General features: G+C 34.9%; 3 protein-coding genes across 3 annotated transcripts; 2 read left to right on the forward strand and 1 right to left on the reverse strand.

Moving 5' to 3' along the window:
• The first annotated feature begins 11,166 nt into the window (after window positions 1-11,166).
• LOC108852449 (xyloglucan endotransglucosylase/hydrolase protein 14-like) lies at window positions 11,167-12,746 on the forward strand. The gene is made up of 3 exons (XM_018625955.2): window positions 11,167-11,496; window positions 11,606-11,799; window positions 12,161-12,746. The coding sequence occupies exons 1-3, from the start codon at window positions 11,218-11,220 to the stop codon at window positions 12,546-12,548; spliced, it is 861 nt and encodes a 286-aa protein (XP_018481457.1). The 5' UTR covers window positions 11,167-11,217; the 3' UTR covers window positions 12,549-12,746.
• A 1,048-nt stretch (window positions 12,747-13,794) lies between these two features.
• Window positions 13,795-15,580, forward strand: LOC130501410 ((DL)-glycerol-3-phosphatase 2-like). The gene is made up of 6 exons (XM_056996323.1): window positions 13,795-14,075; window positions 14,319-14,543; window positions 14,627-14,687; window positions 14,800-14,947; window positions 15,048-15,127; window positions 15,248-15,580. Exons 1-6 carry the CDS (start codon window positions 13,823-13,825, stop codon window positions 15,378-15,380), a joined length of 900 nt encoding a protein of 299 aa, XP_056852303.1. The 5' UTR covers window positions 13,795-13,822; the 3' UTR covers window positions 15,381-15,580.
• A 77-nt stretch (window positions 15,581-15,657) lies between these two features.
• LOC130501409 (glycosyltransferase BC10-like) lies at window positions 15,658-18,372 on the reverse strand. The gene is made up of 10 exons (XM_056996322.1): window positions 18,173-18,372; window positions 17,393-17,793; window positions 17,114-17,313; window positions 16,959-17,030; window positions 16,789-16,879; window positions 16,629-16,709; window positions 16,491-16,553; window positions 16,257-16,379; window positions 16,137-16,175; window positions 15,658-16,056 (listed from the first exon to the last, which is right to left on the reverse strand). The coding sequence occupies exons 2-10, from the start codon at window positions 17,714-17,716 to the stop codon at window positions 15,919-15,921; spliced, it is 1,131 nt and encodes a 376-aa protein (XP_056852302.1). The 5' UTR covers window positions 17,717-17,793; window positions 18,173-18,372; the 3' UTR covers window positions 15,658-15,918.
• Window positions 18,373-19,711: the final 1,339 nt, after the last annotated feature.

Here is a 19,711-nt window from a genome sequence, read left to right on the forward strand (position 1 = left end):
TTTGATAAAACATGACATGGGCTTTTATTGGGCCGAACATTGTTTGCGAGCAGAGCTTCCACTGTGTATGGGTCATAGTTCTGCAAAGGCTGGCCTTTGGATAGTCGAAATAGGTCTAACCGGTTCCAAATTAGATTTCTGAATCTCATCAATACAACTCGATTTAGATTATATAATTCATGGCTGACAAATTGTAGAACTCCAAATTGTATTAGAGATTTGAAAAGGAAAATATGATCCAGTACAAAATGAACGAGCAAAGTGAGAAGAGAGACCTGCCTTGCCTATAGTGGTGTTATGTTAACAATTATTATATGGTTTGAAACTTTGAATCCATTTTGAAATAAAGTCACAATTGTATTTAAAATTTGGGACATCGGTCCATACAATTTATATGCTAGTCTGGTAACAAAAGATTCAGTTATCCCCTAATATTAATTAAAAAGCATTCTAAGTTTCAATCAAACATTTTGATATTCAGTTCATTCTAAAGCATTAGCTAATTAAGTTTCTTCTGGAACAAGAATCAGCATAAAAAAAAAACCTTGTTCACGACTTGAAATACATTCCTTTTTAAAACAAAATAGTGATAATCTAGTGACAATTTCTTGGAGTTTGGTGTGTACATTAGTCATGGGTTCAATTTTTTATGGGAATTAAATTCACTACTCTGCTAGTATAGGTTTAGAATTCGGTCCAAATGATTTATATGATGGACCGTAACATAAGATCAGTCCATTCTTTGGGTATTAGCCGGAAGGTATTATAAATTTGTATTAGGCATTATAGTATGTTTCGTATTAGTCCAGTAGCACTAAGTGTTCCTCTCGTAACCGATCGGATCGCCGATAAAGTTTATAAAACAAATAATAACATGAACTTTAAACAAACGAGATGTTGTGAAAAAATGTTATTAATTGGGCCAAGGCCTTCGTCCATCCCCTACATAATAATACAATTTTCACGAGATAATCTCAAGCAAAGTAGAGAAAGCAACATATCTTAATGGCAAAAATTGTTGTAAGCTAAAACGTTTGGGTCTTTGGTCTATAGTCTTTGTAGATTCAAGATCAGCATCTGATATATTTGTGAGGGGTTCAGAAGCGTAGACCGGTACAGCACCTAAAACCAAGTCTGACTCAAAGATTTGGAAGGTCATGCATGAGCTGAAAAACAAAAATGACCAAACAAAAAAAAAATGTTTTACCAATTTTTAGGAAATAGGTACGCATTTAACATGATTTATCTGTTTCTGTGGTTTCATATCAGAAGGACAGAATAAAAATAGACGAACCATGTGCAACTGCACTCATAGTACATGCATAGGGCTGCCTAGAAATCAAAATGTTATTTTGCTAAATAATACAAAAACAGTGTTCCTCAAACGGCTTAAGCCAGTCCGCAGCACTCAGGTGAATAATGTTATTAGCTAATACTCAAAACCGAAAATATCTGAATGCACGAATTATTTCATTAATGGTGTCCAATGAGGGTCGACGATGGATGGAGATGGACCAGGCCAGGGTGCTGGACGATAAGGACCTCTCCACGAAAAGCTGAACCACCCTCCTCGTGCGTGACCCACAACGGCTGGTCCCCGGTCACAACCGTCTTGCATATATTCTCTCTCACAATGAAACACCTCTTTTATTTCTCCATTTTTACAGCTTCTACACGAATCATGTCATTACAAATTAAAAGGAAAAACATAACAAAGACCTATACAATATCAGAAAATAAACAAAATATTCTTATATACCGCTCAGTCTTTTTATATCTTTACTCCTTGTTTCTATTAATCTACGTGTTATATGATACCTGTGTATATGGAATCACTACAATTACTGTACTTTCATCTCCTTAAAGTTAATAAAAACATCATTTTGACATCATTTCTTTTTAATAGACATTCTTTTTATTTATTATCTTTTGGATAAATCAGTACAATGTGAATAGTGACTACAGCGACTGGACTGTTTTAATGTAAGACAAGTGGGCAATGGTTGTGGCAAATCTGTACGTCATTTGCCTTCCTAGTATTTTTTCCATTTTATGTGAACATATGTGTCAATCGTGATCCCAAACGAGCGTAAATTAAACGGAAAACAACCATAATTGTGAAAAGTCCGTTCTTCTTGTTGTTTCTCTACTACATCTTTATATCAATATAATTCAAATGATACAGATTTTTCTGACCCACAAAAAATATTTTTACATTGATCATTTAATATCAAACTAAGAAACACAAATGTCTGGAACAGAGGAAAAAATATCACTAGTTGATTACTCTCTATCTTTTTTAGAATCCCTTTAAAGCAGAAAATTGAAAAATTACAAACTATTATGAATGTGAATAGGAAGTGGAAGATCCCTTGCATTAAAAAGACGTGAGGGTTTCCTTTTGGCTCCTTCACCCGATATGCCGATATATCATATCGGTGTTTCTTAGATTGATCATGTGTCAGTTAGTAGATCATGGGATGATGTTTTAAGGACAACATATGATGTTGTAAAAGCCTTTTTGTAATTTACGTGGAGCTGGACGGTTTTCTTTGGCTATCTCCAACCTAAGAGGGAAGATAATATCTTCAGATAGACTTGAGACGGATTATGAAAATTTGCTGAAGATTACTGAGGATCCAGCATATTGCTTCACATGTAGAAGAGAGATGCTAGGGACAATGGGGTCTTCCTCAAGCTGCACCTTGACGTCACAGTGGGCCTATAAAGCTCATTACTGTATTTATTGATATGCGTCTATTAATTAAAGACCCAATAAACAACAGACTAAATGCCAACTACGAAAAAACTTGTCTCTTGTACTTTTTCTTAAATCTGATAGACTAAGAACATCCTCATTAGTAAACTCCCTCTTGGGGTTCATAGATATTTTTTAATAATTTTATGATGGGACCATAAATAGTGATGAACCTCTATCAATTGTGTTCTCCCATTGGTAAACCTGAAATTGGAGTTCATAACTTTCATGTAGAAGACTATAGTCCTAACGCAAGATCTCAAGTCAAAAACAGTGCCCACTTAACTTCTGTTACATATATTAACGATCTGAAGTTTATAGAACTTTGTGAAATCTATGAGCATTGTTAACGAAAGTAACTTAAATGTCCACCTACGTAGCCAAACTATTTGTAAAGCCAATAACGACATTAAAAGAAAAGGTTGCAAAGAGGTTGAAGCCGTGAAGGAAACACTAAGAAGAATCAAACGTTCTTGCTCTGTCCGAGTAAGCTACAAACACAAACACATATTCCTAAGCGTATAAGCATTAGTTGAAAAGGCCAGTTTGAGAAACAAAGTCTATTTATCTCCCTAAGCTAAACTTATACAATAATTGTAACGCTTAGGAGGGGGAAACGAGTTTTCGGATCTGGTATCTCCAAGAAAACAGAATCTAAAAAAAAGCAAGAACATGAATTATTTAGATGATGATGATGACCTCAAGGGGAGAAGCATTGAACCAGGCAGCTAGAATGTAAGTAGAGCTTTGAGATATCCCACATCGTTTCAATGATTCTGTAATCTAGTTTGGAGCAATAAACGAACAATATTAGAAAAGTTGTTTGTATATATCTATTCTTATTACAATTCACCAAACCAGAGATGCCAGATTAGTGCCGAGATACTTTTCTCATTCTCTCAAGACATAACTAACTGTTCTCCAGTCCTAACTCACAACAGTTATAAATCAATAATCTAGACCACCGAACTAGACCCCCACTGGAGACAAGTGCTTTCTGAGCAGGTTTTATAGCTAAAATATAGATTAAACTAAACAGAGATTCTCATAAGTATTTGTACGGAAGCAAGGAAGAGAGAGAGAGTACTTGGAGTTGGTGACATCGGAGAAGAGAGAAACAGAGAGAGTGTTTTCGCGGTCGAGATGGAACACCTTCATTCCCTTTGGTCGGAGGCGAAAAAAGTAAAGAGCCGATTTAGGGTTTTACTCCGCCGGAGTTTATTGGAGACACCAGAGATCCAGCAAGTCAGTGGGAGGGAGAAACAAATTTGCAGTGACTTACAGATCGGAGATGACGAAGGAGAGACTGGCGAGAGGGTGAGGTGCTTTTGGAGGAGAAGGCGACTGAGAACATGACGCGTGGCTTGAACTCTTTTCTTCAGGTTCACGCCGAAGGATCGGTTCACCAAATTAAATGCATTTTTTATTTTATTTTATTAATTTAGCCCTAAGAATTCGGGCCCATGAACCTCTTAGATCCGCTAATGCGGATGCTCTAATAGTCTAATACTAAGAATTTGTCACAATATTCTTTAGATTTATTTAGCCTTTATTTGACTAAAAACAAAATTAATAAACTTTCAGGATAAACAGCTCCCTTTCACAGCTTCATATCAAGGCAAGGGAGTAGTAGTGGTTCGTGGTTGTCGCGCGCAGGAGTAAGATCCACAGGTTAAGAACGGATGAGATGTGTGCAGCGTAACTACATGATCTATAATTACTGAACAGGCGGTAAGACGTCTTCCACGTGAGTGTCTAGCTGTGTGAAGCTTTAAAACCAAATAATCCAAAATAATACTTAGTTCTTTGTAACATCATATAACAGCAACCGCATTGAAAGATCTTGGAAGGGGTTTACACGTTTTTCCAGAAAAAAAAAATAATAAAAAATATATATCTGGTGAACATGTGTCGTTAAAGTTAACTGGAAAGGAACGATATCATAACTGTTTCGTGGGCCCCACGACACGTGGCAATCTACGATTGGTTCAATTTTTTTTTTTTAGAAAAAGAAAATCAAATAGGAAAAAATAATAATAAAAAATATATTTTTGAACCTCCCTTGCAGGTTCACTGATGCTGATGCCCTAAGGTATCTTGTGTTTGGTCACAAATTTTATATTCCTTTTATGTACTCCCTCCGTTCCTGAAAGTAAGATTTTCTAGAGTTTTCACGTTTATTAAGACTACAATAAATATTTGCCAACTTTAGTTTACTATTTATGTTTTATACAATTTCCAATAACTATCAACCAATAAAATTTAATCAATTCAAATATTCATAATTAATGATCCTCAAAAGTATACAAAAGTACCTCAAAAGTATACAAAAGTACCTTAAAAATATAGAAAATCTTTCTTTGTGGAACAAAAATAAAATCCAGAAAATTCTATTTTCAGGAACGGAGGGAGTAAGTAAGTACATGTATACAATGTAAGTGATAATTAAATATAAAATTTTCAATTCAAATATTGATTGGATAAGTGGAGGAAACGTATGGGTTTTATATATTACTTGAGAAATTTTAGGAATGCAGACCTAGACAAATTAAAGTCTTACCACTATGAGAACACATTAAACGGAATCTCTTTTATCTCAGACGAATTAAGTGATTATCGAAACAAATTCTCTCGTGACACACTTGGGTTTCAAAAATTCTAATATAACCCTCTCCTTATTTAAATTTAGTTTACATTAAATTTTAAATACAAAATAAAAGTAAATAACTAAAAAACCAGAAAACATTAAATTATTTACAACCCGTGCCACTAATATCCACCCAAAATCCGACCCGTTTTTTTATCCAGAACCCCCAACCTATTTATAACCCTAAATCCCCAAATCAAGCAATCTCCTTCACCTCCCACAATCCAATTTTGTTGTTCTTGTTCTTAACCCAGATTTATACTTATTTTTTTGTTCTAATCCCAAGTCGATCAACTTATTATCTTCCTTAATCGATTTCCTTTTATCTGGATCGAATTTTAGCTTCACTGTAAAAATTTCGCGACATTGAAGAATACAAAGTATTACTAGTACAACTAGTATAACTCAAACTAGTACAACTAGTACTACTCGAACCAGTACAACTAGTACAACTAGATTAAGTATAACCAATTTAACTAGTCTAACTAGGTTGAATATAACTAGTACAACTAGAACGTGTATAAAAAGTACAACTTTACAATTAATATGGTGACATTTGGTTTTTGTTTTCATTGTATGAATGATGCTATCAATAAAATGATATATAACCAATGAGACATGTTGGCCTAATCTTTTCCCGCTTGCCTTTTTCAAAATACATAAATACTTTGTTTTCAATAATATTTGATTTGGATAATGATTTTTTTATGAAATGTAATAGTTATACTAGTTGTACCATTTATGAAAAAAAATCCATCTTCATTTTTTTGCTCCTGAAGCCCGAAGAAGACAGCTGCGGAGCCGGACAAGTTGTGTTGTTTTAACATTGGGTCTTAATCTTCTCCAAGTGTCCATTTTATTATATAGACGTGAAATAAAATAATAGATAGACCAACTGTAAACCCATATACAAGAAAAATATGGTGAAACTTGTATATGTTTGTTGTATTTCCATCAAAGGAATGAAGCATATAAGACATAAAATTATAAAAATAGACCATATATGACTGATATAATTGGTACAATTAGTAGAACAAAGAGAAAAAGTTGGATCATATAGGACCCCTATTTGAAAACGCGGCCGCCTAGCCCTCTAGGCGCTGTTCGGAGGTTGACCACGGCGAGTTTGATCAAATCAGTGAATCCAGGTGTTGAACCGCGTTGATCCGTGTTTGACCGCCTAATTCTCACGTTGACCGCCTAATTTTCGAGTTGACTGTCTAAATTTTTTTTTCTCGTAAAGTTGAAATACGGTTGATTATTTTTACTAATTATTGACAGATTTAGTATAATTATTTATTTTTAAATAATTACAATTAATTATCAAAGCCAAAACAAACACATGCATATTGAATTTAGGGTTTTTTTCGTATCAAAAACACCCTAATTAAAATGTTCGACAAATCAAAAGGAGTCTGTTTAAAAAAGTATCTAGAAATTATATAATTATGTCTAAGAACTTGTGCATCATGTTAAAATTGATTAAACATATTATAAATATATTAAATTGTACTTAAAACTAGGTCCCACGTAATCCATGATTTTTTGGTAACTCGCTAGGCCTGGACTCGCCGCCCGACTAGCGCCTAGCGTAGTTCCGAACATGCTATAGGACTGATATAGTTGGCTATAAAAAATAATTTCCTTAGTTTTACTACATGAAAAATATAAATGCATCAGTTGTACCATTTTTTACGTGTTCATACTTTGTCTTACATATTGTGAATCATAAATTTTGTAAAAATATATTTGGTTTGTGTTTTATAAAAATATAGTGAACAAACAAGTAAAGAAACCTTTAAAGTATAAGGTAGATAATGAAACTTACGTGATTGTGTAATAACTGTAGAAAAAGTTTGGTAAAATTTTAAATAATTAGGAGAGAGCATTCTAAAGACTTCCCAACTGATCTACACTCTGATTTTTTTTTCATATGGAAAGACAAATGAAGTTTTAAATTTCTTAATTAAAAAATTTGTACTCATTGTACTTGTATTTCCTGCCTGATATATATAAAGCAGTTGTACTAATTGAACTAGTATTACAATATATACTTATACTAGTTGTACCAGTATTACAACACAGAAATATAACTGATATATCATATGAAAATTTACCAATACTGACAAAAAAAAAACATTACGAATTTTGTTTATTACAAAGTTTAAAAACACATAAATAGCGTCTCTAACACATAAATAAGTTCCACAACACATAAATAAGAGAAATATTTCCCACGTAATAAACTTATTAACATGTAGTTGTACCAGTATTTTAGTTGTACAATCACATACATAGTTGTACCGATTTTTGGGTTGTACAAATTTGTAGATAGTTGTATTTTGGTCTAGAAATTGAAATATGTAGTTGTACCAATTAGTAAATAAATATACATCAGTTGTACTACTTTTATATATTTACATACCTAGAATCATATACTATGAAATCATTAAATTTGTTAAAATATAGTCATTGTATGTTTTTCAAAAATATAGTAAGTAAACAAGTAAACAAACCTTTAAAGTATAAGGTAGATCATAGAAACTTATGCGATTGTGTAATAATTTCGGAAAAAATTGGTTAAACTTCAAATAATAGGATGGACGATTCTAAGGGTCTTTCGACTTGTCTAGTCTTCTGTTATTTTCTTATGAAAAGCCAAATGAAATTTTTAAAAAAAATTGATTGAAAAAGTTGTACAGGTTGCACCAGTATTTTATATCTGGTATATATAAAGTAGTTATGCTAGTTGTACTACAACAATAATAGTCAAGCTTGTGCACTTATTTTAACTATGGTAATAGTACCAATGTTTCAATATTAAAAATGGCATACTAATGTTAGTTGTATTTTCGTATTTGATTTCAAATAGCTTTTTATTCTTATGTTTTGCAAATTAGTAAAGCCATCTCAAATTATCATAACACCTTTGATTAATGAAAATGTATTTGTGTTATGAATAGAAATATACTTACATCAAGAAAATGAAAGCCTAAAGACACAAAATTAAGAGAAAAGTAAATTAATATGACCAGTATAATTAGTACAACTAATATAACTACGAGAAAAATATGTATTACTGGTTTAACCGGTACAACTATATTCTTTTAATAACACGTAGTTGTACCAAATTTTGGGTTGTACAAGTTTGTACATAGTTGTATTTTGGTAAGAAAATTGAAAAAGTTAGTTGTACCACATAAAAAAATAAATATACTCCAGTTGTACTACTTCTATATGTTTACTTAGTTGATATCACGTATAATTGAATCATTAATTTTGTTAAAATGCATTCGATGTTTGTTTTTCAAAAATATAGTGGACAAACAAGTAAACAAACCTTTAAAGTATAAGGTGGAACATAAAAACTTATGAGATAGTGTAATAATTGCTAACAAAATTTTAAAAAATAAATAAATTAGTTAGGAGAGACCATTATAAATACACCAATTTGGTTAGTTGATTGTTTTCTTCGTATGGAAAACCAAATAGAATTTTAAAACTTCTATAATGAAGAAATTTAACTAGTAGTACCATTATTACATGTCTGGTATTTAATATGAAGTTGTACTAATTAAACCAGTATTACATGTATAGTATATGAGTTATATGTTTAGTTATATGAGTTGTACTTGTTGTACATCTTCTTCAATCCGCTCCTTTAGCAATTTCATGATTTTAATTATGATGCAATTAGTTTTAGCTTATTTTAATCTTCTTAAACGTATTTAGGTGTATATATATTGTATTTATTTGTCCATTTGTAGAGGTAACAAGGTTTAAAGTGCGTAATTGAAAAGTTTAAGCTGAAATCAGAAAAAACTGGTGAATTAGAAAGTTTGGAACCAAAATGAAGAGAAACAAAAATCTGAAGACCAAAAACACAAATAATGAAAAGTTGGTTTCTCCACCAGATTCAATCTATCGCTCATCCATGGTTGATTGAGATCTTCTCAATATATATCGTCATCCATAGTAGACTGAAATCGAAGCTTGGCGTTGGCGGTAAGGGTCTAAGGTTACAACGATGATGGCAATTTGGTGGAGTCGATGGTACTCGCCTACGAGTTATAGAACACAACATTGATGAATGTTGGAGCAATAAACCATGACGTGTTCGAAGTTTGAAGAGGAGAAGATGGTCGTGACTCACAGAGAACACTGGAGACACCGTGTGCTGCCGTCAAAGTTGAAGATCGGAGACGTCGCGCACTGTTGGAGGAGTACGAACATAAGACGGTGAAGAAGACGGAAGAAGACAAAGAGACCGATTTTTTTTTAATTGATTGCTGGAAAATAAAAGATAAAACAAAAAGAATAAAGGGGAATTTTCAAAAATACCACTTTAAAGGTACCATTATTCATCTTTACCACCACTAAGTACACATTTTCAAAAATACCTTATTTATTAAAATGTTAAAGACTCTTATATCTTTGTTTTTATATGCTTTTCAAAATTTTAATCCAAAATTCTAAATCCTAAACCCCCAATTCTAAACCATAAACCCTAAATCTTCAACTCTAAACCCTAAACCTTAAACTATATACCCTAAATTCAATATCCTAAACCCTAAACCCTGAAACCTCAACTATAAACCCTAAATCATCAACTCTAAACCCTAAACTTTATACTCTAAACCCTAAAACATCAAATCTAAACCCTAAAACATAAAATCTAAACCCTAAATCCTAAACATTCAAATCTAAACCCTTCATTAAAAGTAGTGGTAAAAGTGGTTAGTGTAAACATGAAAAGTGGTACTATGAAAATGGTATTTTTGGCAATTTCTCAAGAATAAATTCACTAAGGGCAAATTAGATATTTTATTCAAAGAGAGTCATAGAGAATAACGTGGGTTATGATAGAATAAACTAAGATGTTATGTCCTATTAGAGAATAATGTCCGTGATTATCGCAAGTCCAAAATTGAATAAATCTGAAAAAAAAGAACAGAAGATCTGAGACCTTAACCCTTCAAAAGCCTCATGCATGGCCAGGAACCTCGTTGCAAGCTGCTAAACAAGAACAACTGTGTCTAATTGGATGTAGCTTGTGCGTGATCCAACGCGGGAATGTCACTTTTTATCGACAAGTGTTATTGATCAACCTTTCATCCTGTTATATATTTGGTTCTGACTTAGTTCAAGTTTCAACCCTTCACCCTGCTTCAGTCAATATTTTCTTCAATTTCACAACCACTATATTAAAAGTGGTTCGCCATTTTTCTATATATACCCAATAATAATTATATGATATCTGATGGTCTTTAGCCATTAATCAATAACGATGTTTCATATCTAGTTAGAGAAGTATCGTATTTCATTTTGGTTGGATATGAAAAGTCAAAAATTTAGAAAGTTACCGAAGCTCGTTTTCTTAGATTCCTTTTTGATTCCTCAAGCAAAAAAATATAAGTTAAATTAAAAAAAAAAGTTTTAGGAAAAAAAAGTTAAAAACTTAAACGCTATTTGACTATTAATTAATCCTATAACGGTAGAATTCTTCAACCCTACTATTTAAAAACGGCATGTTGATCTAAACTAATATTTTGAAAATGCAAGAATTTTTTTTTTTTGTGACAGATAGACAATAGTCCATGAACTTGCCTATAACGTTGAACCGTGTAAGGTCGAATAATTCTTAATTTAAATACTACTAAATACAAAGTTTAAGACTACCACGTCGGTCGATATTGTGCCTCCACGAATGATGAAACTCTCTCTTTATATAAACTCTCATTTGCAACTCACCTAAATCCATCGACCGACACTTATCTTCCAAGGCAAGAAACAACAGAGTACCTGGCAAAAAATGGCGGTTCCCGCGACAAAAAAGCCTCTGTTGTTGTCTTTCCTCGGCTTTGGCTTCTTTGTTCTCGTTGCATCTGCCGGAAGCTTCTACGAGAGCTTTGATATCACTTGGGGAGATGGTCGTGCCGACATATACGAGAGTGGACAGCTTCTCACTTGCACTCTTGACAAGGTCTCCGGCTCAGGGTTTCAGTCCAAGAGGGAGTACTTGTACGGTAAGATCGACATGAAGCTCAAGCTCGTCGCTGGAAACTCAGCTGGAACCGTAACCGCCTACTACGTAAGGGATCTCCTTGTGAAAATGATTTGATAATTAGGGTTCTTTCTCATATGAAAACCAGTCAGGTAATAAATGAAAATGTCGCCTAATATTGTACATTTTGTGGCAGCTTTCGTCTAAAGGTGCGACATGGGATGAGATTGACTTTGAGTTCTTGGGAAATCTCACAGGACAGCCTTACACTATCCACACCAATGTCTTCACCGGTGGTAAAGGTGACCGCGAGATGCAGTTCCGCCTCTGGTTCGATCCCACCGCTGGTTTCCACACCTACACCGTCCACTGGAACCCTCTTAACATCATGTGAGTATATAGTCTACTAGGGCTGACAAAAAAAAGGTCTATTAGGAAATGCTACATTGATAACAACGGGCAATATTAGTTAGTCTACTGGTTAATTTGATATAAAAGCTTACGATCGCTTTGACACGTCTAATCACATTTTATTGTTATATAAGCGGACAATAAGAATGTTTCGCATTGTAATGTTTTTTCTATGTAAACTAGACATGGTCGGATAGAATTGTTTATTTGGTATAAACTTTTTTTACCGACCAAATCGTGTTTTAAACATACGGAGACAAAAACGAAGAAGGATGTTTGGCATTTAAAACGTCTAGAATCACTTGTCATGTTTTTCTTACAAACTCTCTTGTGTCTGAAGCTTCCTTGTGGATGGGATCCCAATTCGGGTGTTCAAGAACAACGAGAAAAATGGAGTGGCATACCCTACGTCCCAACCCATGAAGATATACTCAAGCCTTTGGGAAGCTGATGACTGGGCCACGCAGGGCGGTCGCGTGAAGACAGACTGGAGCAACGCACCATTCAGAGCACATTACAGGAACTTCGACGACAAAAGCTCATGTAGCAGGACATCAAACTTGACATGGGTGACTTGTGACGGAAACAAGAACTCGTGGATGTGGACCACTCTCAATGACCGCCAGATCGGTCAGATGAACTGGGTGCAAAAAGAATTCATGATCTACAACTATTGTACCGATTACAAGAGGTTCCCTCAGGGTTTTGCCAAGGAGTGTTACCTTTGAAAACTTTGGTTGATCCTCCTACATTGAGAATTTTCGAGCATTTTCCTCAATAATTTTTATTTTATTTCCCTTTCGTGTTATTTCATTCTTGTGATGTTACTTTGATTTATTCTCTTTTATTCAAGTGTTTCTGAGATGCGATAATACATACACGCATATATAATGTTACTGAGAAAATAAAAAGTTGTACTTGATAATTCATAATTCATTCTATCTCGAAGGTATATATGGTCTGACTGTTTATTAATATGTTTGGCAGTGATTGTTTTTTTGGCGTCCAGTGTGTACGCAACATCAATGTTCTATAAGATACACACCGAAATATAGTAACAGACAACTTTGAACTTGTTAGATTTAGTATGCAGCGTATGACATGAGAGAAACAGACGATTGGACAATGGAGTAGCGTCTACCTCTTTAGATACATTAGGATGAATGGACCGCCATGTACATCCATGAATATTTACATATTATTTCAATATTCTTGATTTAATCACCAACAAAAGAAAAATATTACATTTATTTTTGTTATTACATATTCCAAATCTGACAAATCTATATTTTTCTTAATGTAAAATATGTCTTTTACTAAACAAAAAGTATAAAATTTTTGAATGTATTTAGCATAAGTTTTTTTTTGTTTTTCACATAACTATTTTAATTTAAATATTATTAAATCTGGTTTGCATATAATACAATTTCAAAATGTATGAAGATATACTTTTGTCGTATAACAAAAATTTAGATTAACATTTATATAAGGTCCATTTTGTTTTCTTTCATTTGAATTTTCATTATATTTTTATCTGACCTGGACTCATACTTTTTCTTTTCCTTACTAGTACTTGAGAACTTACATGAAGGTTCTCCACTTACATTAGAAGGTTGCAAAGTACACACAATGATACAACGTAAAACAAGAGTTGGCTTGTCTACCTTGGAAGGTAAGATAAGATAACTTATCATTTGATGGACCCATCCTATGCGACATCAATCCGGACCAATATACCAAAAGACTGTCTATACTATACTTAAGAGTATCTGACGGTGAACTGCTCCATTTAAGACTTGGCTGGTTCATCCCTTGCTTTTCAACACACAACTTTCTGTTCGGTTGCTCAAAGCTCATGAAACGACGTAGTTCTAAACCCAGCCACAGCCCATGATTAAAGTAAAGCACTGTAAAGAAGACCCGATAAAAAAATTAAAGCCCAATTAATGGTGACGCTTATATATAGCTCTCACAGGTCGAGAGTTTAGTTGGTTGTCGAACTATGTTATCAGCATCTCCAACTAGATTCGTTGCTCAAAGAATCTCATTCCGACCATCTAATACGATTCCGACAATCTTCCTTCCTCCCTTTCCCAGAGGTTTCCCGCAGAGATCGTTGACCAAAGCTTCACTAAACGCTCGAATCGTAGCAGCTATGTCGACCACCACCACCACCACCGCCGTCAACGCCGTCACAGACGCCGGCAGAGGTAACATCACTCACGTCATATTCGACATGGACGGGCTCCTTCTAGGTAACTTCGTTTTTTTTTGGCTTCTGTGGTTCTTTAATGTAGTTCGTGCGTTATTGTCACTGTGAGGCTGTTTTGTAAGAAGTTGTGTTTAAAGTTGTAAACTTTATGCTATTTGTGTTCTCTCGTTTCAGTGGTATGACATAAACTTTACTTAAAGGATGTGTGTTGCTGGTCCTAAACTCTCACTATTGAGTGTATAGCTTTATGTTGATTTATGTTCTGTGTACTGTTTTTTTTTTGTAGACACTGAGAAGTTTTACACGGAGGTACAGGAGAAGATACTTGCTAGATACAATAAAACGTTTGACTGGTCTTTGAAAGCCAAGATGATGGGTAGGAAAGCCATAGAAGCTGCCACGCTTTTCGTCGAAGAATGTGGAATCAGCGACTCTCTTTCACCAGAAGCCTTCATTGTAGAGAGAGAGTCAATGCTGCAAGACCTCTTCCCTACAAGTGACCTTATGCCAGGTTACAACAATACAATGAGATTACAAATTGTTAGAAATTATAACTTTTTGCTGACATGATTGATCTCTTTTCTCTAATGCAAGGAGCTAGCAGACTTCTCAGACATCTCCATGGGAAAGGAATCCCAATTTGTGTAGCCACAGGGTATATCTGTTTCTTCTGCATCAGCACATCAATAATACAACACTGATAGTGCATTCAATCGTTTTGCACATATCTGATCTGTTATGTAATGACGCTAATGATGTTAATGCAGTACACACACACGACATTTTGATCTGAAAACGCAAAGACACCGGGAGCTTTTCTCCTTGATGCATCACATAGTGCGGGGAGATGATCCAGAGGTGAAGCAAGGGAAGCCTGCTCCTGACGGTTTTCTTGCTGCTGCTAGGAGATTTGAGGTCGTTCATACTATCTATACATAATACTCTAGAATTGAAAAAACACTGATGCTACCTACGAGCTTGTAAAACAAACTAATAATGTATGCGGATTTCATAGGACGGGCCTGTAGATCCACGCAAAGCTCTGGTGTTTGAAGATGCTCCTTCCGGTGTCATGGCAGCTAAAAACGCTGGAATGTAAGTTGGTTCCTGGTTCCAAATTCTCTCAAAGGATGAGCTAGTTAGTTTGTGGTTGAGTTTGAGAGTCCCTAAAAGGCTAACATGTGTGTGTGTGTGTGTGTGTTTTCTTTCAACCAGGAATGTAATAATGGTACCGGATCCGAGATTGGACAAGTCCTACTGTGGTGTTGCCGATCAAGTTCTAGCCTCTCTTCTAGATTTCAAACCAGAGGAATGGGGCTTACCTCCGTTCGAGGATTCACAAAACTAAGACCACAAAGCTTCAGTTTAACAGTATCCTCAAGCTATAAGATTCTTTTATGATTGAAGAAGACCTGTACTCTGGCTGTATGGGAAATAATGTTTGTGTTCATCATACACTTGACTGACAATAAAATGATTTGATTCTTATTGGGGTCTTTTTGTTATATGTTATGATTTGATAATAAATTTCTAATACTTTATTGGTAATGAGTGACTCTGACATTACCAAAACCCTTGTATTGATGCTAGCCTAAGTTAGTACAATGGTATGTAACTTATTGATAGAGAGACCTGGCCAAAGAGAATGGTATGTCAATAAGTTACAATGGTATGTAACTTATTGATATGAAAGATCTTTTAGATTAATAAAAAAAGAGTTTCTGCTCTAACTTCGTATAAACGGCTTTCAGTTTCATCGAGAAACATCAACTTCAACGAGTCATTTCAGTTTTTGGTTTTCAGAAGATTTACAGTATCTAAAAGATCCATATCTGGAACAAAAAAATTGGTTCAAGAATTGCTTGTTTCAGCTCAAGAATCCTTGGTTAGACCAGTGTGCTTGTGTAGTTTGGGAAGAGGTTGACCAATGTGTCGAGAGTATCAGGATGAAACTTCCTTGCAAACAGATAACAAGGCCGTGTAATCCCGTTCCACGTACATGGCCAATGCAGCTCATCTCCATGCTTCAAAAACCACAAGTCCAAAAGTATAAACAAAGAGATGTAGATAGGCCACAATAGAAAAGATCTGCTAGAGCATATACCTCTCCCACACTTGTGACATGTGTACTCATCTCTTCGGTCTGAAAAGGGAGAAACGAAAAAAAAGTAGAATAAGAAGCTAATTATGACAGTTTGCAAGAGTTGTGTGTTTGAAACCGTACTGTGACATTTTTCATGAAATCTAATGATATCTCATTTGCTGTGTAAGTCTTGGGATGCCACTGTCGTTCAGACCAATCAACATAAGTCACTGACCAGTTAGAGATCCCCATAGGATCAATCATCTGAAAGAAGATCCAGCAAAACAAACAAACAAAAATTGTTTCAGCATCTAAGAAGACTGCAGAAGATGGGGTGTGTGTGTGTGTGTGTGTTAAGAAGCATATCCTCCTCACACTGAAGAATGTTGGCAAGTAATGTTCATCTGCAATGCAGTTCTTGTCAGCCTCTATCCCTGGCTGAAATTTATATAAACTTTCTTGTCATAATCAAAACTAAAAACCAAAACTATTTCAGCTGCAGGACAAACTTACTCCACAATATTGGCGGAACTTTGAGTAGTAGAGACCATCAGCCATCACTATAACCGCGTGTTGTCGCTTCATTGTGAACCACTGGCCCAGAAGAAGTAACAACAGTCAACAGCAGTAACTACTTAAGACAGTCTCTTAGAGACTAAAAGCTTGTCTTTACCTGGGCACCCTTTCTAAAATCTACCCTCGCAATCTCAGGTAACATGTGTTCCATGTGTCTACCAGTTCCATGAGGACCAGGATCCACAAAACTTGAGAGACATAAATATAATTGAAGCTTGTGTCAATGAACATTAATAAAGATTCTTTTGATTAAAGAGATTCATTTACCTCTCAATGAAGCTGACGTTGGAGTACATCAAATATCTATAGGTGTAGTCAAAATTATGCAACGGTATACAACTGCATATAGAGAAAATAAAAGTTCATAGTGCAGAAGAAGATCTTAGTTTGGGACACTTGAAAAGCAAGATTGAAACCATTACCTCTCTGAAAGAAGAACAAAGTGTTGGTTATCAGGATCTTCAAGAGCACTAACCAGTAGCCTCTTCTCAGCATCAACCATAGAGATCCTACCCCAAGTGACCTCATCACTATGGATCTCTCGATCAGAAAAGTGACTACTGATATGAACTGGCCTTTCCTTGGAGGGGTGGATGTAGATAGAGAACTTCCCTTCATGACCCTTTTCAGATTAAAACCACAAACATATTAGTGAATATAAATATGTGAACACTCTTTCGTTGAGGTGTGTGTTTGTTTACCGTGAAGAAGTCATCCCAGAGCTTCTCAAACGGCAAAGTACCAGGAGTCAAGAACAAGAAAGCGATTTTGGAGTTTTCGGTTAGGGAGGGAGGCGTTTTGAGTATGTCTCTGGCCACTGCTCGTGCTGCTACCTCTTCGTCAGTGAGTTTCCTGACGTGAATAGGTAGCCACGAGGAGGAGGTCTTGCTGTGTCGTGGAGACATCATGTGAGTACAGATGAGAAGCATGCTGAGCACTGAAACTGCCAAGACGAGCCATAAGGGCTTCTTGAGAGATGTGTGGTGACGTGGCACTTGATAACTCTTCTGCTGCGCCTCAACCATTTGGAAACCGAATCACGCCTCCCTTCTAGTTGAAACGCATACAAAAGATGGAATCTTTATTTCATACTAGCCATTGCCTGAAGAAGAAAGATTTGAGGTTTTATAAATTGAGAACACAAACAAAAGTCGGATTCAGACCGGAAAACACGGAGATATTTAAGTAACGTTTCGAAACTAATCTTTTAAAAGAAGAAGAATCCAATCAGCAAAATGGAGAATTGTGAAAACCGCAAAAAAAAAAAAAAAAAAATGCACGTTGTTCCTCACTATCACTCTCTAGCAAGCACACACGTAGGAACATAACTTAAAGCCTTTTAAGTAAGTGAAAGTCTCGTGAGCATTCATTCCCCTCCGACCAAACTAAAGTCCAAAAAGCTACAAATCTCAGATTCGCTTTCCAGCAGTTACAAAGACTTTAAAAAGAGACACTGTAGCGAGTCAAAGTTGCATATTTACCTTAAATAAAATTTCGAGCTGAGCTGAAACAAAAACGGTAGAATGAATGAAGAAAGACAGAGTCTTTGTCCAAAACCCAGATCTCAAAAATTCAACTTTGATCCTCAAGATCTAGGTCAACAAACAGAAGAGTGATTCTGCGATTATAAGGTCGAAAGAGAGAGAGAGAGAGAAAAGGAGAGCTTTTTTTTCTTCTTTAAGATTCTTTAAGTTTCTAAAACCATGCATACAAGTAAACTGAAAGACGATTTCAGAGCCTTTTTCATTTCTTTTTATACTTGATTCACTTCCTCTCTATTGGGTTTGAAAACATATTTTTAAATACAGGGATTCCATTTTCTCCAGTAATTTCTCTTCTTTTTTTTTTTGTCACTGACTCCAATAATTTCTCTTATTGTTTTGTTATTAGATTATAAATTTAGTTCAAAAGGATCTACATTTCTACTTTGGGTTGGATTTGAGTTGGCTTCACGACTCTTGGCCCTTTTCTGAATCGGTAATGGAACATAAATGTTTCCAAGTGGATGGTCTAAATAACGAATTAAGTTCTGTCATCGCACTTAGGACAGTCCTACCACGACGCCGGAAGACCTGCTTGCTTACGGACACTAATTAATTGATTTGATTTTGTTTTGTTTTATTAGCAGCTAAACTCGAACCTGAGATCATGAGCCGCACTCNCTCTCTCTCTCTCTCTCTCTGGAAGGTGATGGATGGTCCATACGACCATACTACATGTAGAGCTTTTGACTCTGCCCAACAACATACGAGACGCAAGTGAATATGATGATATTTATAATCGATATATTGTGATGTGGAGTCATGTATATAACTTTAGTCATGTACGAGAGAGTCATGTGTATAGGCTTTGTCATTGTGATATAGTAGTAAATCAGTGTTTGACCCAAAAAAAAGTAGTAAATCAGTGTAATTTGAGTCTTTTTGTTTTGGTTTAAAGCTTTGGTTATGTGATTGGGTTTGTATATACTCCCACATTATGCATTTTCTTAATTAAAGAAAAAAAATTATTTAGTTATATGGGTTATATATATGGTATTGGAAGCCCTTTTTTAGAATCCTAAATATTATCTTGTTTCCTATCAAAATTTTCTGTCATACTTCTTTTTTTTTCCCGTCATATTTCATTTCCCATTTCTCATGAATCTCGTCAATTCTTACCAAACATGTACTTGTAATAAACTATATCAGGGCAAATATGTTTTTTTTTATAAATTAGTTCTAAGCTTAATTTAATTGTGCGCTTTACAGCCTAGTAGATGTCTCTTATCTGTTAGCATCATTGAAATTTTATGAAATCATGAAAAAAAAATCCGAAAGGAAGGTTAAGAAGTAGCTAGTATTAAAAGTCACCAGTAATCTAAAACCAGTTTTACACCGAAACGAGATTAGCCGACTCGTCACGTCTCAGGTTTCAAATTGACATCACCTTCCTGCAAATCAAGAAAATGTGAGAGATATTTTGTAGTTTGTATGGCTTGTGTGGATTTCCTTGTTTAATTATTTTTCTTCTCGAATTCA

The sequence above is a fragment of the Raphanus sativus genome, unplaced genomic scaffold (assembly GCF_000801105.2).
Source record: "Raphanus sativus cultivar WK10039 unplaced genomic scaffold, ASM80110v3 Scaffold0187, whole genome shotgun sequence".
NCBI lineage: Eukaryota > Viridiplantae > Streptophyta > Magnoliopsida > Brassicales > Brassicaceae > Raphanus > Raphanus sativus.